Source organism: Alexandromys fortis, unplaced genomic scaffold (genome assembly GCF_014885135.2).
Source record: "Alexandromys fortis isolate MF-2015 unplaced genomic scaffold, M_Fortis_MF-2015_v1.1 scaffold_292, whole genome shotgun sequence".
NCBI lineage: Eukaryota > Metazoa > Chordata > Mammalia > Rodentia > Cricetidae > Alexandromys > Alexandromys fortis.
The window spans coordinates 528,439-544,318 of NW_026068162.1; the positions used below are offsets into that span (position 1 = coordinate 528,439).

Sequence of the window (15,880 nt, forward strand, 5' to 3'; positions counted from 1 at the left end):
CAGTTACTGTACTTAAAAGGCTACCTTTAAACTTGGCAATTAAAAAAGGGGAGGAATCTAATACTGTTTTTTAAAAAAGTTTATATATGTATGCACTTCAGTCATCCCAAAAGGAAAGCAAACAAACCAAGGGTGTCGTAAAACAACCAACAACAAAATCCCTCATCTACTTAATTCTCCACTAAAAACCAATCTCTGAAAATAAATCATATATAATATCATAAATGTATCTATATCAAAAGCAGATTCTTAAAACTTTTGTGTGTCTGTACATGATGTTGGGGCTCAAACCCAGTGCCTCCCACATGCTAGGCAAGCATCTGCCAAATTTTAATGTACCCATGAGTTACCTGCAGATCTCCACCCCATCAACAGGTCTGAGGTGAAGCGCTACAATTCTACATTTCTAACAATCTTCCAAGAGATACTAATGTAATGCTAGTGGGCTGTGACCAAACTCTGGGCAGCAGGGATCATAGAAGTTAAGCAATATACATATTGTATTGTACTGAACAACAATTATACTGATTTTTGTTTTCTTAAAAGGTCTGTATTTCTTTTTTTTTTTGGTTTTATGAGACAGGGTTTCTCTGTAGCTTTGGAGCCTGTCCTGGAACTAGCTCTTGTAGACCAAGCTGGCCTCAAATTCAGAGATCTGCTTGCCTCTGCCTCCAGAGTGCTGGCATTAAAGGTGTGCGCCACCACCACCCAGCTTAAGATCTGTATTTTTTGAGTATGTATAAACTTAAGCCTCTAGAGCAGTGGCTCTCAATACTGGCAGGACAGCAGAATCACCTGCACATTTATAACAAAAGAAAAACAATTTCTGAGGCTTTGCAAAGACATTCTATCTACCCCAATTCTAATCAACCTGAGGAAGAACCTTAACTTTGGGAATTAAAATTCCCAAAGTTCCTGAAGGGTTCTTACATATAATCAGGGCTGAGATACTTTAGTAAGCAGAAACAAACTCAATTAAGGAGTAGTTTACTGGTATGTTTCTATAAACAAAGATATGAGGGCCTATCCCAGCACCTGGGAGGTAGAGACACGAAGTGACAAGTTCCAAGTCACCCTTGGCTATATGGAGAATTCTAGGCCAGCCTGGGCTACAAGGGACTTTGTCTAAAAACAAAAAATTTTACACTAAGCTATAAGATACACATCTTGGGAGACAAGTAAACTATTAATATTCGGCTTCTACATACTAAAATGCAATTACATGGGATACTGATTTTTCAATATGCATTAAAATATGTAATAACAATACATAGCACCTCATCGTAAATTTTATAAGAGTTCTACTTTTAACATAGGTGTACTAACAGGTTCATCTATAAAAAGAAATCATTGAGTCCTCTTCTGGGGTAAAAAGAAAATTCACCAGTTACCTAAGAAATCATACAATAGATTTATACAATTAAAATCTGCTTTGCATAGATGACAGGCATTTAATGGAAAGATTTTTTAAGGCTTTTTTTTTTCTTTTTAAAGATAGTCTCATTACACATTCCTGGAAGGCCTGGAACTTGCTATGTAGACCAGGCTGGTGTCAAAAATAGAGATGAGATCCACCTGCCTCTGCCTGTGGAGTGCAAGGACAGAAGGCGTGTGCTAACATGTCCAACTACACCCTTTAAATTTCAGAATGAATTTAGCTTGATACCACTAAAAAATTACTAATTTTGAAATACAGATAGTGTATCTCAGAAACTATATATGAATACAATGAATTTTTCATGATAGTTTAATGAAACAGAGACTATCAAGCAGCAAATGATGTACTAGGAAGACCATTCTGAAAGCACAGGGTGGTCAACAGCTAGAAGCCATAAAAAAAAAAATAAACCTGAAAAATAAAATATCAAAGAAATAACACTTGTAAGCCGGGCGGTGGTGGCGCACGCCTTTAATCCCAGCACTCGGGAGGCAGAGGAAGGTGGATCTCTGTGAGTTCGAGACCAGCCTGGTCTACAAGAGCTACTTCCAGGACAGGCTCCAAAACCACAGAGAAACCCTGTCTCGAAAAACCGGAAAAAAAAAAAAAAGAAATAACACTTGTAGAACTATAAAGAAAACTAAGTGAAACTCAATGGTATACCACATACTTGAGCATGCAAGAAACCTCGGTTCAATCACCACAAAATAAAATTTAAAACACTCTAAAGAGGACTATCAAGATGGCTCGGTGGGTAAAAGGCACCTGCTATGAAAGTCTGGTCTGGAAACTTGAATTCAGTCATAAGATTTCACATGAAAATATACTAAAAAAAAAAGAAAAAGAAAAAACAATTCCACAAAGCTGTCCTCTCACCCACACATGAATGCCTACATATACATACCATACACACAACACATTTTTATGTAATGGATTTCTGTGTTTATGTCTTCTGTGCACCATGTGCATGCCTTGTGACCAAGCCCAGAAGAGGGCAGCAGATCCTCTGGAACTGGAGCTGCCTTGTGGGTACTGGGAATGGAAGCTATGTCCTCTGGATCAACCAGTGCTCTTAACTACTGAGCTTTCTCTTCAGTCCCAATTTAGAAGCAAAAATAATTAACAACCAAAACACCAGTAAACAAACCCAAAAAGAATATAATCATAATCTCTATAGGTAATCTGAAATGCTAATTTCTGTGCATGCACAGGCACACAAACTAAAATGCTTTCACTTTTTAGACTTCAGTCACAGTCTTTTCAGATCAATATCTGACCAAGGATACCTCAATAAGTTTCTTGTTATGTTTCACTTAACCCAATCCTTGTTGATAAGGCAAAATTAAATACTAAGGAAGGGCTACCTTGAAGAAATAAGAGATTAACTGCTACTTAATGACAAATGTTTCATTTTGAAACAGGGTCTTGCTATGTAATATTGAAGACTGGCCTTGAACTCTATCCTGCCTCCCAAGCACTGAGATTAGAGGCGTGTGCCATAGTATCCAGCATGTAGGTACTTAGTTTTGTCCTGTTAACTCCAACAATTTTGAGCTTATCTTCTAGACTCTTCTCAACTCTGAAACAGAAGTTTTTGATCTATTTTATACTTCTTTCCAAATACTATATTTTTTCCTCATTCCTCAAACATGACCCTTGGTTTATACCTCAGCATTCTATGCTCTCAGTACAGTGTTATTCAACACACAGCCCACTGATCGGAGAACACAGGAGAATTATCTGAAGAACTTGTAAAGGAACAAAATTCCAGACTATGCTGGTCCAAACAAATCTCAAAGTAGATAGAATGGAGGAGCAAAGAACCTATTTTATAGACATAGCACTATCATTTGCAATTAACTGCCTACACAATTTCTCAAGATAGGATTTACAGCTTCAATCCTATCTATGGCCTCCGTGGGCAGGGTGGGGAGGGGTGGGGAGAGTAGTGATGATCTTGAGAACACGAGCCAGGACAAAGGCCTGGTTAGTATCCCTGGGTCCATATATCAGATTAGATAGAATGTAGAAAACTTAAACAAGGCAATGTATATACAGCACTCTGCAGAATGCTTAGCATGAAGTACTTGTATTTAGTAAGTAGTTGCTGTCAATAAGCTGCAACTGATGATCCATCTCCACTCCTGCCACCTCAAATTTGTTTGCTCTTCAGAATTTCCTATTTCATTTGACCCAATCATCATACTTCTTTTCCAGGAGTTAGTCTGTTTTGTCTTTTCCACTCAACAAGCTACTATATTCTTTTTCTAAAGATTTATTTATTTATTACATATACAGTGTTCTGCTTGAATGTATGGTTGCAGGCCAGAAGAGGGCACCAGATCTCATTACAGATGGTTGTGAGCCACCATGTGGTTGCTGGGAATTGAACTCAGGACCTCTGGAAGAGCAGTCAGTGCTCTTAACCTCTGAGCATGAGTCATCTCTCCAGCCCTTTTTTTTTTAAGCTACTATATTCTTATTCATGTGTGACTGCCTCGATCATTCCACATCCTCTTTTCTTTTTTAGTTAAGCCTTTCCTACCCATCCCAGCTTCAGAAACTTATTCATATTCTTATATCCATTATCACCCACAAAAAAATTAAAAAAAAAATCCTTAGCAATTGATCTGTTACATCTTTCCTATTATCTTAAACACTACTAAACTTTCCCCTGGTGGCTGACATCTCTTTATACCTAGTTCCTTAGTGAATAAACTGTTACTTTATTCACTATCTGATACTTTCTTAATTGTCTACCCTCAGACTCTTGGTTCCAAGTATATAGTCAATATTCACACTTTTGAAAACTTCAACTGGAAGATGAATACTACAATCACTAGAGTTGAAGAATACCAAGTCCTTTAAGCTAAAAACTTTTTTTTCCCTTTGCTGTCAAGCTGAACTTGTCTGAGGTTGAAGTAATTTGCCATTCAATAAGTCCCTGTTAAGAATTTAAAACCAGGGGGCTGTTAAGAGAAGAGCACCTCTTCCAGAGGACCAGATTTCAATTCCCAGCCCCCGCATGGCAGCTCTCCAGTTCAGGGGATCTGGCATCCTCACACAGACACACATGCAAGCAAAAACGCCAATGCACATAAAATAAAAATTTAAAAAAAAAGAATTTAAACTAGATCCAAGTTATTAATAAGATGCTGTGAAGCCAGATGTAGTGTCGTGTGCCTGTACTGTTAGCACTTAGAGAAGCAGAGGCAGGAAGACCTTGAGTTTAAACCAGTCTGGGCTTCATAAGCAAGAAGACTGTCTCAAAAAAGCCTAAGTAAACAACAAGCTTGTAACCAACTGAAGTTATGAAAATTTCAATTTATAAAATCTAGGTTGTTTTGCTTATGGCAATGCTTGTTTTGAATACCTATTTTCAATTTTAACCATCAAGGCTAAGTTTTTAAAAATGAACTCAAATTAATTCAGAGGTGTCCTAGAACAAAATGCTACATCTAGATTATTCTAAAGATACTGGAAAACCATACAAATAAATTCAAAGAGCACTTATACATTTTAAAATCAGAACATTCCATCAATTAACTTTCAGTGAAGATAAGAATAATTTCATGAATACCATAGTTTCAACAGTGTTATACTGTGCGCCTTCCCATTTTGCATATGGTTTTATATAATACATTAAAACATGCTGACCTGAAACTTTTCCCTCATTCTTGAGATGGAAGTCTGAGATTACAAAAAGCTAATCATGTAGAAATGCATAAGCAACGCAACAGTCTTCCTAAATATCCAGTTATTTATAACATTTGACTACTAATTGATAGACTATTTAAAAGACTAGAAAGAGAGAAAATATAATGAAAACTGGACTCTCCAACAGGTATGAACAGTTAAGATATGCAATGAGAGCTCAATTACCAAAGCCTAAAGTAAATCACCTCAAAAAGCACATTTGGGCTAAAAACACTTGTAAAAAACACACCAACAACCTGAAAAGGCCCAGTTTTCTCATTTTTGTCCTTTTCACGCTTATCAATGTTTCTATCAGATATTTAAGCTGTGTTGCTAAACCATCTATGGATCCCAAATAAACCTACGGGGGGAAAGTAAGCCAGTACAGACTAGCTACTATAATTAGCAGATTCCCTAAGTCTTATGAAAGAAGTTATGAACAATTCTATTCAAAATTTCTGATCCCATCTAAAGCAAGTAATAAACAAAGTGAGCTGTTCTTGCCCACATTTGATTAATGTGCACGGAGGACCCTCAGGCTACTAGAAAAACAGTGAAAATGGTTTGGGCTAAGTCAGACTTCACTGCCTGTTCATTTCCCTCAAGCTGCACTTGCTTCAATTTCATAATTTCTTTGAGGGACAAGGGAAAAAAAATACAAAACCATTTTGGAGAAAATACCTGTAATTCCCAATAAAAAAAATCCTTGAGTGTTTTGATAGCTGTAAGTCCTCTTGCACCATTAATCAAAATAAAAGGTAAACTCCAAGGTTAATAGCATACGTCAAAACTTTGAGACACAAAAGCTCAAGTCCATAATCAACATGTTAACAGTTTATCTCCCATGTTAAAATATTTCAGATGATTTTTTAAAAATATACTCAAAAATGAAATACAACATAATTATCAAGAACAAAGTTGCTGAATTTCATAAACACGTAAGTGCGGGGAAGACAGCTATCAGCAGCAGCAGTATCTAGAGACTTCCGAGCAGAGAAATATTACCAAAGCATTAAGTGCCCTCACCCTAGGAATTATCATTTTGACCTCTAAAAAACCCTCTTACCTGTTTACAAGTTTATACGGCTGTTTACCACTGGAACACCACCTTGCAGAGTATAACCGTGGCATCCTTGGTTGATAATCACCTGTTGCCTAGCAATCATCATCCCGCATGGAGACAAGACAGCACTAGGGCTCTTCCATCCGAGGTTAAAATTCAAAACAAGCCCAAACAAGCCTGCATGTCAAGGTGGTCTTCGTCTGCAACTAGTTAAGTTTACAACTGGCAAACAACCATGGTGTCTGAAGCCAAAGGTGCAGAATTGCTGGCTTCCTCTTGAACTCCAGCGTTGTCACTGTGCACTGAAGTATTCTGCTGCAAACAGGGAAGTTTTTTCTCCTGTACTGGAAACAGGCTTCCAAAACTCAAGAGCCCCTGTACAGGACAATGCAGGAACTAAAGGCAAATACTTTCTCCTCCTTAAGGATGCCTCCATTTTTTTCCTCACAATCTGTACTACCAACCGGAGTGACTGGGCCTGAGTGTGCGTTCGTACCTATGAAACCGTCACGATGCATGCACATCCAAGGCATGTGGAACCACAGGTCAAATAAGGCACAGATACCAAGTAACGGTTCTAATTACAAACGCTAGCTCTCAGGAACTCTTCATCCATTCAGAACTAAACCCATCACTGCATAACTCTGGTAAGAAGCCCCTGGAGATGGAGGAGCTCCTCAAATGTGTCAGGAAAGGCTTTATTAACACCATCATTAACATTTAAAAAGCAACCGGAGCATTTCTCCTTCTTTTGGCAATTTGGTGCAAATGTTAAAAGTGCAAGAGAATGCAATTTCAAACTTTTCTTCAAATTAAAAAATGAAACTAAAGCCAAACGTGATGGGTGAACAAAATAAATCAAAACTTAAATTTCAGGAACTCCGGCTCTTCAAACCAGCAAAGCCCCCGACTCGTGCACTTTGGTGAGGCTTAGAGTGCTTGCCCCGGCTTCTTGCACGCCAGCAAACAGCAACCTCATCGTGTTGAGGACCGAGAAGCAAAGGATCCCCTTCACTGCAAACAAAGGGGGTCACTGTAACACTATGATCCTTCAGAATTGACACACCGTGATAGTCAAAATGAAATTGATGGTCTCCCTGCTTCTTGCTCAAGACATACAAGATCTGAGCAGCAGCAAGTACCCGCTCCGCTGCAAACAAAGAGGTCAAGGTTTGCCGTCAATTCACTTCCAGGCAGAAAAACATTTTCCTCAAAAGAAACAATTTATTTAGAATAAAACAAAAGCAGCTCAACTGTGAGCCCATGTTTGAGTGACAGCTACTTTTAAGCTGTGTGAGCCATAAAAAGGGTTTTTCTTTACTTTTCCAGAAATCTTGTGTACACAGCACAAAGCAAAGAGGTCATTTTTTCCACTTAAAACACCGGCATTGGCATCACAATAGCAGATACACAATGTTAAGCTGCCATTTTAGTAAAATGCACAAAATACTAAACAGATTAGCTTTCTTCCATCAGAGGCCCATGTAAACTCCACATAAGCCACAACTTCTCTTCAAAAAGGTCCATTAGAGCTTTGAATTCCGTATCTTCATCCGCTGTTCACCAGTTTTGCTTGCGGGAGGGGGAAAAAAAGGTTATTCAGTACAAACGTTTACAGTATTAAAAATATATATATTTCCCCTATGCCATTATAGATGAACGTAGTATTAACAAGACCTTCCTGGATAGTCCACTTTAACTTCAAAAAGCACCAATAATATCCACTGGCACAAACCTTGAAATGAATTTACTATATGAATACACAAATAACAAGTAGAACAATAGAATTTGATTTGTACTCTTTTAAGACTGTCATCAAGGATTTTAGAACTGGAAATATCCTTTATCCTCAAATAACTGACTAAGCACATGGCCACATGTTCAGGAAAAAGCAAATTTATGACCAACTCATAATTAACCAACATCTGCTCTAAATGTAACTTAAAAAGTGTAACAATAGACAGACTTTCTACCCCTCTATGTCTATTTTGTAACTTATATGGAGATAGACTACTCCATGACTGCAGAAGGGGTTGAAGCTACAGAGCCATTGACAAACCACCTTTATCTCTGCCACCAAGGGCAGTAGTGTTAAGAATGCACACACACAGTTTACTAAACTGTCAGAGAACACTTCAGGACTCATACTTTTCAATTATGTTCAAATTATACACAGAAGAACTCATCAACACCTGAAATCATTTCCCACCATAAGAATATCACTCTAGCAGGGCTTACTCTGGCTTTTGTTCTCATACCTTACTCCTATTTCAAAACAGACTCTGTGGCAAACACAGGGGGAAAAAAATGCAGAAATTGCCTCCATTTTTCCCCACATAAGTCAATTAAGGCCCTCTTTCATAAAAGATCTCATAACTCTGTTACTACAGAAGTTTTGGTAAATGGTTCTTATATGGATACAAACTACAGTTCAAGTTGTACTGCAAAATGAGCAATTTTACTAGAAAAAAAAGCTACCTTAATTAAAAAAAGAAAGAAAGAAAAAGTAGTCAGTGAACATAGTTTTAAATAAATCTGGAAATCTGACTCTGAAAAACAACTCTTACTGCTTTGCATCAAATGATCTAGGTGAGTCAGTCACAAAGAGCGACTCTAACCTTCAAAATAATAACAAAAGCTTATGTAAGCCAGAGGATGTACATTTTAAGAGGTTAATTCTAAAAAGAAACTCATCTTCAGTTTGGTGGTGTACAAAGTACACATTAAAAATTTAGGTTACTGTATGAAAAATTCTTTACAGGAGGAATCCCTATTACAACCAGCAAAAAAATACCCCACAATTAAGTAGAACCATTTGCTAGAAGCTGAGTGATTGCTTAAGTTTCCATACACTTTGAAGCTGTGATCATTAAGTCTTATCTTATTTTTACCAGTATATTTAATACATAAATAGCATACTTAAGAAATTTTCTTTCTATTCATTTTAGTACTTTCTGGAAAGAAAAAAAAAGTTAAAGTACTAAAGTTATTAAAGAAAAAAAAAAAGGGCTGTTAAAAGAAGCATTCAGAGAGGCCAGAAGAGGGTACTGGACCCCTTGGGACTAGGTGCTGGGAACCAAACCTGGGTCCTCTGGAAGAGCAGCCAGCATGTGGTATAGACATGCATGCAGGCAAAACAGCCATATGCATAAAATATTTTAAAAAATTTAAAAGAATATCCAATATGGGATTCTGACCCAGCTAATGAGATCTAGAAACAGTTTTAGACTGCTTTCAATCAAAGGTTTAAGTGGCCAATTGACAGATATTATGAATCTGCACAGGAGTGGGCAACACAAATAAGATGATGGCACTTTGTAGGTAAGCACCCAACTAATTTACATAATACATGTATTTGGAAATGGCAGCAAGCCACTGTTTCAAAAACACTGAAGCACTACTTGATTAGATCTAACAAAATGTAGCAGTGTCAGATAAGGGTTCAAACATGGAGCAAAAATCAATATTCTTCAATATGCTATTAACCAACAATGTTCCTAAAAAAGGAAAATCATCACAACACATTTGATTAATAGTAAAATTAGATGTCACAGACTTCACTCTCTAACAGCAAAATCATTTGCCCAACTATCTAACAACAACAACAACAACAAAATACTAAAAGGTGAATGGCTAGTGAAATTACTTAAACTGGAAAAATCTACCTAACGAAAAACTATACTTAAACTCCATGTGCACAGACTACACTTTCATCAGCTTCTGAGTAGACATCTATATCACACCACTACTGGTTTTGGAAACAAAAGACAATAAAAGTCTTAGTTGTAGATTTCAGGTATATTTCCTACAGGCACACCAAGGTCCTTTGTGCTCATAAGCCTAGTACATTCTTTTTCTCAAAAGCCTCCAAATTAAAATAAAAATTATAAATATATAGTGAAAAATGAAAGTATGATGTAGTAGGTAATGGGGCTACCAGATTGACATGAATTACACACCCATCACAATGAAAAATAAAAATTATATAACATTTCTCTGGGTTATTATTGATGCTATTTCAAATCTACCAGCTTTGATAACAAAAAGAAAACATTTTGGGCTCTGCAAGGCTTTGAGAAGGTCACAAAATAGAAAAAAAAAAAAGACCATGATTCAAAAACACAAGTTCCTAATCATAACTAAATACTGGACCCTACCTGAAGTCCTCAGTACTTAAACTGAGAAATAAAATCATATTTAATAATGGTCTTAGATATCACAAGTAGCGGCAAGAGGAGCACATAAAACAAACAAAAAATACTATTGTAAATTAACCGAAGCCCTTATTAAGAACCAGATGTCATATTATCCTCAGCTTTTTATTTTGGGTGAGAGGATTTGTGGGGGAAAGGGAGTTTTGTGCAAGTAAGTTAAATTATTTTAATTACAGGTACCGGGAAAATAAAAGATTTTCTAACGCTGACACTTCAAACCTCTACAGTTAGACAGCAGTCAAAATATTAAACATTAAATTTCAAAGATATTCAAAACACTGTCAATAATGCAATGCCGCTACTCCTGTTTAAATATGAATATAAAAATTTAAGGAATTTTCTTCAAATATATCAAGGGCATTTTACAATAACCTTTTTTTAAAAAGTGTAATTTAGATGTCTGATTAATGTCCATAAAGGGAAATAAAAAGAATTACATATAAGCCTGCAGACAAATCTATTACTGAAATTTCTTAAATGGATACAAAAAAAAACCTTCATTTTTTATTTAAGTATACACAATTAGATTTGCTACACCTCTCAAAGGCAACAAAAAACACCACTGTGCACCTAACTTACCAAAAAAATTCTCATTTTAAAAGCACTTACTCATTTCTTGCATACCATCTTAAGATGTAAATGGTTTGTAACACAAGTCTCAATTTTTACCAGTTACTGTTACAAACACAGGATACAAAACTCAAAAACTAATGATATAAATGTTAAAGCAAACTTTCTGGGAATAAACTATTTAAAGAAAAATACTCCAATACCTGATTAAAATAAATGAACTTTGCAATACCTGATCAATGCTTCTAGTATAGGAATTATCTACATACCAAACTATTTTTTCAGTACAGAGGCTCTTTTCTCCAAATTATGATTCTAAAAATTGTGGGTTTTATCATTTTGAGGATTTTTTTTAAACTCAAGACTGAGGAAGAAAAAAAAAATCTGAAAAACAAAAATAATTCCTAATTAAAGCAAATCCATCTTCTTTCTACCTTCAGGGCATCCCTTTCACTCAAAATAATAGCTAAACTGCCCCAATATCTATTTTAAGGAGGTTTACAAAAATATAGATATAAAAAAAAACAACTAAACTAATTGAAAGAAATTTATCTGATGCTGTATCCCATTACATATCACAAAACAAGGAACCACGTCAAAGTAGTAAATACAAGTTACACATGGACTTTAGGACGCACCACGGACAATGATCATGACCAGGTAATCTTCTTCAGATTTGGCCAGTGCCTTGGCAGGGGAATCCAGGAACTGCTGAGAGAACTCACAAGGTGGGAAGGCATGAAGAACCCCCGTGTTTTCCTTGTCTTTGTTGCCTCCCACAGGGAGGCTGATCACCCCAGCTGCCTGCTTTTGCTTTAAATAGGACACAAGGTTCCTAAGTGGCCTCTGAGTAGAGGTGGCAGTGTCTGACGTGGCTGAGGAAGAGGAGGAGCGGCTGTCAGAACTTCCAGGTACAGCCAGAAGTATGGCATAACCATTCGGCCCTGCCACTTTGATGCGACGAGTTACTTCATCCAACTTGGGCTGGTCCAAACGGAGACGCTGAGTGATCTTGAGCTGGGCTACTTTGCCTCCAGTTGAACCCTCCACAAGCAGACTGCTAGCAACTTGGAGGTCACCCTGCAATAGATGCATGTTGGAAGGGAAGTTGCTGTTCTTCAGTAGAAGCATGCCTTGCCAAGCCAAACAGAGTTTGGGAGAGGATGCTGCCACAGGAGCTGTCCCTCCATCCTGTTTCTGGGAAGGAGGTTTCTGCTTTGATGAAGAAGTGCTGGTACTGGGTGCATTACCATCAGACCGTTCTTCTTTTTTCAGAGGGTTTTTTCCCTCTGTGGGTGCAGCTGTCCGGTGCTTTCTATCCCTTTCAGCTGATGCAGAGTTTTTACGGTCTCGCTTCTCACTTTGGCTCTTCTCCAAACTGCCCCGTCTATCTCTGATTGGAGAAGGCCTTTCCAAAAGAAGAAGACGGGATGATCGATCATTGTCACTGTTGTAGCGATCTCTGTTACTGCTCAGTTCTGGACTTCGGTCAGGAGAAGGAGTGCAGTGACGTTTTCGTGGCCGGTCACTCTCAGGTGATCTATCCAGATGCCGTCCTCCACTTTCCTCGGGCAGCCTTCGCTTCCTCGGCTGGTCCCTGCTACTGGGTAAATCCCGATCACCTCTGTCCCGGTCCAATGACCAGCCATCCCTCCTTCGATCCAAGCTATCCAGGGGCTCATAAGCAGTCACAGCACTAGCTGCAGCACGAGCACTGCGTTCTCGAACTGGTGGTGGGGGTGGCACCCAATCAGAATCAGTATAAAGATCCCTATCACGATCTCTGTATAGTAAGGGTGGTGTCCTATCCCGAGCACTCCTCAAAGGGTCAGGTGCTCGATGTCCAAAAGTATCTGTCACTAGTTCATAATGAGTCAAGGGCAGAGGCTGAAGATACTGCTGCTGGTAACGGTGCTCTGTGTCTGCAAAGTCTACTCTAAGGCGACGATCTGGGCCACCAAGTGGGAATCCACGCATATGGGTCCAAGCAGCATGAGCTGCATCCAAGCTTTCATACTGTATATAGGCCCAACTATCACCTTTTCGGTAGTCTATGGTTCGTATGGTGCCAAATCGATCAAATTCTCGTGCCAGGGCAGCAAGAGGCACCCAAGGTCCCAGGCCACCCACCCAAAGTCGGGTAGTGGGTGTAGCTTTACCATAACCAATCTTGATTGGATTCCGAATTATAATTTTGCCAGACATTGCTAGTTTAGCCCTGTGAGACATGTCTAGATTCTCAAATTTAAGAAAACCATAGGTACTGGTCTGGCCCCGAGAAGGCCTCTTAATGTCCACTTCTGTGATGACTCCGAAACGATCAAAAGCCCTTCTTAGATCATTTTCTGTCACAGTGATGTCTAAGTTGCCCAGGAAAAGTGTCCGGTTGGCACGCTGATCGTCCTCGGGTGAGATCTCATCCACTTCTCGGAAAGGAGCGGCCCCCGCTCCAGCTCCCACCCTGGGCTCCAGACTGTACGCTGGGCGCACTCGGTCATAGAATGGGTAGTCTCGTTCTCTTTCCAGCTCTCGGGGCAATGGGGGTGGGGGTGGAGGGGGCAGGCGGCCTAGAGCCAACTGCTGCAACCGGTAGTCTCTGTATCCCAGCGCGGCCCCGCCAGGGGAAAGTGACCTCTGACCGCCGCCTCCTCCAGGGGCGTGCCGGTGGCTCCCCACGGAGCTTCCCACCACGCTGGACGACGGCGGGTAGGGATCTTTGTCTAACGGGGAGCGGCTGCGGCGCCGGCTCACGTACACGGCTTCTATCTTCAGAGGCCGGTCGTAGAGCACCAGGCGGCCTCGGGCATGCTTGGCCGCCCTCGCGTCCTCGGCCCTCCGGAAGTTCACAAAGGCCACCCGCTCATCCCCGCTGCCAGAACCCGAGAGGTGGCTGATCTTGACACTTACATCACCGAAGCGCTTGAACTCGTGGAACAGACCGTCCTCCACCGCCTCGTCGCTCAGCTGCGACCCCAGCTCGCTGATCTTCAGCGTCTTGTACTCCACGCCGTCCCCGCCGCCGGGCGCGGAGGAGGCGGCCCCGGAGGAACGTGACTCCCCGCCTCCACCCCGGGAGCTGCTGCGCGACTCGCCCCCGCCGGAGGAATTTTTGGTGCTGGGGGAGCTGTAACTGTGCAAGCGGCTGCTGGAGCTGCCCCCGCCGGTGTCATACTCGCGGCTGCCGCCTCGGCTGCTGGACTTGTCCAGGTGGAGGCTCCGCCGCGACCCGCCGCCGTCCGCCTTCCCGCTGCTGCTCCCATTGCTGCCGCCAGAGCCCCCTAACTTCTTGCTCCGTTCTCCGCGAGAACTGGAGTCCTCGCCGCCGCGGGAGCGCTTGGGCTTGACCGGCGAGCGCTCCTTCCCTTTCATGGTGGAGGGTCGCCGGAGGTCGTCTCTGCGGAGCTGACTAACCCGCCACCCCGCGCTCGTTTCACACAGCGGACTCGCACGCCGCCATCTTGGACTCCGCCGCGGCAAAGGCTCCCGCCCCGCAGACCTCATTGGTCCTTTAACTCACTCGTCAGCCTTCTCATTGGAAAAACTATTTGTCCGTCTTTACATCTCCCCGCGCTCCGGGAAGGCGCCCGCCTCGACGCTGTTATTGGGTTCCCAACGCCCGAGTCGGAGTACCTCATTGGTTATATTCGTTGTCTATCTTAACGGTTCCTCGCGCCAGGCCGTGGCTCCGCCCCTCGCACTTCATGGTCACCTGACCCAAAGCCTGGAGGCGTTGATTGGACCGAAAGTCTGCCCTGTAACGGTACTTCTAGCACGGCGAACGCAGCGAGCCCACCTTCTCTTCCCTCTCATTGGCTTGCGACCACGTCCTTTAAGCCACTACACGGGAAGTCTGGACATCAGTCCTGGCGTTTTGGGTTTTTTTTTGTTGTTGTTTTTTTTTTTTCCCCTGAGAACTTGGCTCTCCCCGATCTCGCGAGAGACAAAAGAGCTCCCTCGCTCCTTCTCTCGCTCTCTGGCGACCCCAGTCTTCCAACTTCTCCGGCGGCTGAAGGAAGTTTAAATCTGATTGGCTGTTGGCGAGGGCCCCGATAGGGTAGAAGCGCTGTCCATCACTTACTTAAAGGAGCCGGCCCGTGAACTGCGGCGTCTGAAGGTGAAAGCCCAGAACACGCGCTTGCTGTGCGACGTCACTGGGCTGTCGCGAGATGGTGACAGGGCGTCAGGCCCGCCTCCCCGCGCTTTCGGCGTTCTCTTGAACACTGCTTAGGGTCCCACGGCGGACTCGGCTGTGCTTCGATCGGTCCTTCGAGTCTGGAACTTGCGGGCTCCGCTCGGTCCTGTCCGGGCGGGCCAATGGGCTCGGCGGCCCCTCCGGTTGCTGGCCCTCGATCCCATTAGGCGGCGGTCCCGGGAAGTCCAGCCGACACCATCTTAGTCAGCAGCCTGAAAAAGCCCCACCCCCGTGCGCGAGCAAGCGCCTGCCCGGGTCTGTGCAGCTGGCTGGGGCGGTGAGTTCAGGGTTCACTGAGCCTCGGGTCACGCTGACGCCCTGGGCGGTGCCGAGTCACTGCCCGCCCGCGGACTTAGGAAACGGCTCGGCGGAGACCTGGCCGCTCTCTTGGGGCCGCCCGAGGGCTCGCGGTGACCTGTGCTCACAGCAGCCAGGTCTAATGGAGACCTGCAGGGCGGGCCACTGCGGACCTTCCCTGGCGCCTGTTTGAGGTTGTGAAGCCTTATATGGTTTGCATTTACAAAAGAGACCTGGAACGTAATGTAGCTGTGCTTAGCTTTAATATGTAATGCTTCTTATGGGGGGGGGGCAGCCATAATAAGCTAAATATGGACAGGTCACCTAAAGGAAGTTCTTTGCCAGGGTAGAACTTGGCCATTAATAAGTTTAATAAGAGGCGGGGGTCTCAGTAGTTTACCCTGAGGCCG

General features: G+C 42.0%; 1 protein-coding gene across 1 annotated transcript in view; it reads right to left on the bottom strand.

Moving 5' to 3' along the window:
* Window positions 1–15,874, bottom strand: part of Rbm15 (RNA binding motif protein 15) — a 28,390-nt gene extending 12,516 nt beyond the window's left edge. Inside the window, exons 1-2 of the mRNA XM_050127804.1 lie at window positions 11,620–15,874; window positions 6,201–7,769 (exon numbers count right to left, since the gene is read on the bottom strand). Of these exons, the coding sequence (XP_049983761.1) occupies window positions 7,747–7,769; window positions 11,620–14,482 (2,886 nt within the window). The 5' untranslated portion in view covers window positions 14,483–15,874 and the 3' untranslated portion in view covers window positions 6,201–7,746. The remainder of the gene's footprint in view (window positions 1–6,200; window positions 7,770–11,619) is intronic.
* Window positions 15,875–15,880: the final 6 nt, after the last annotated feature.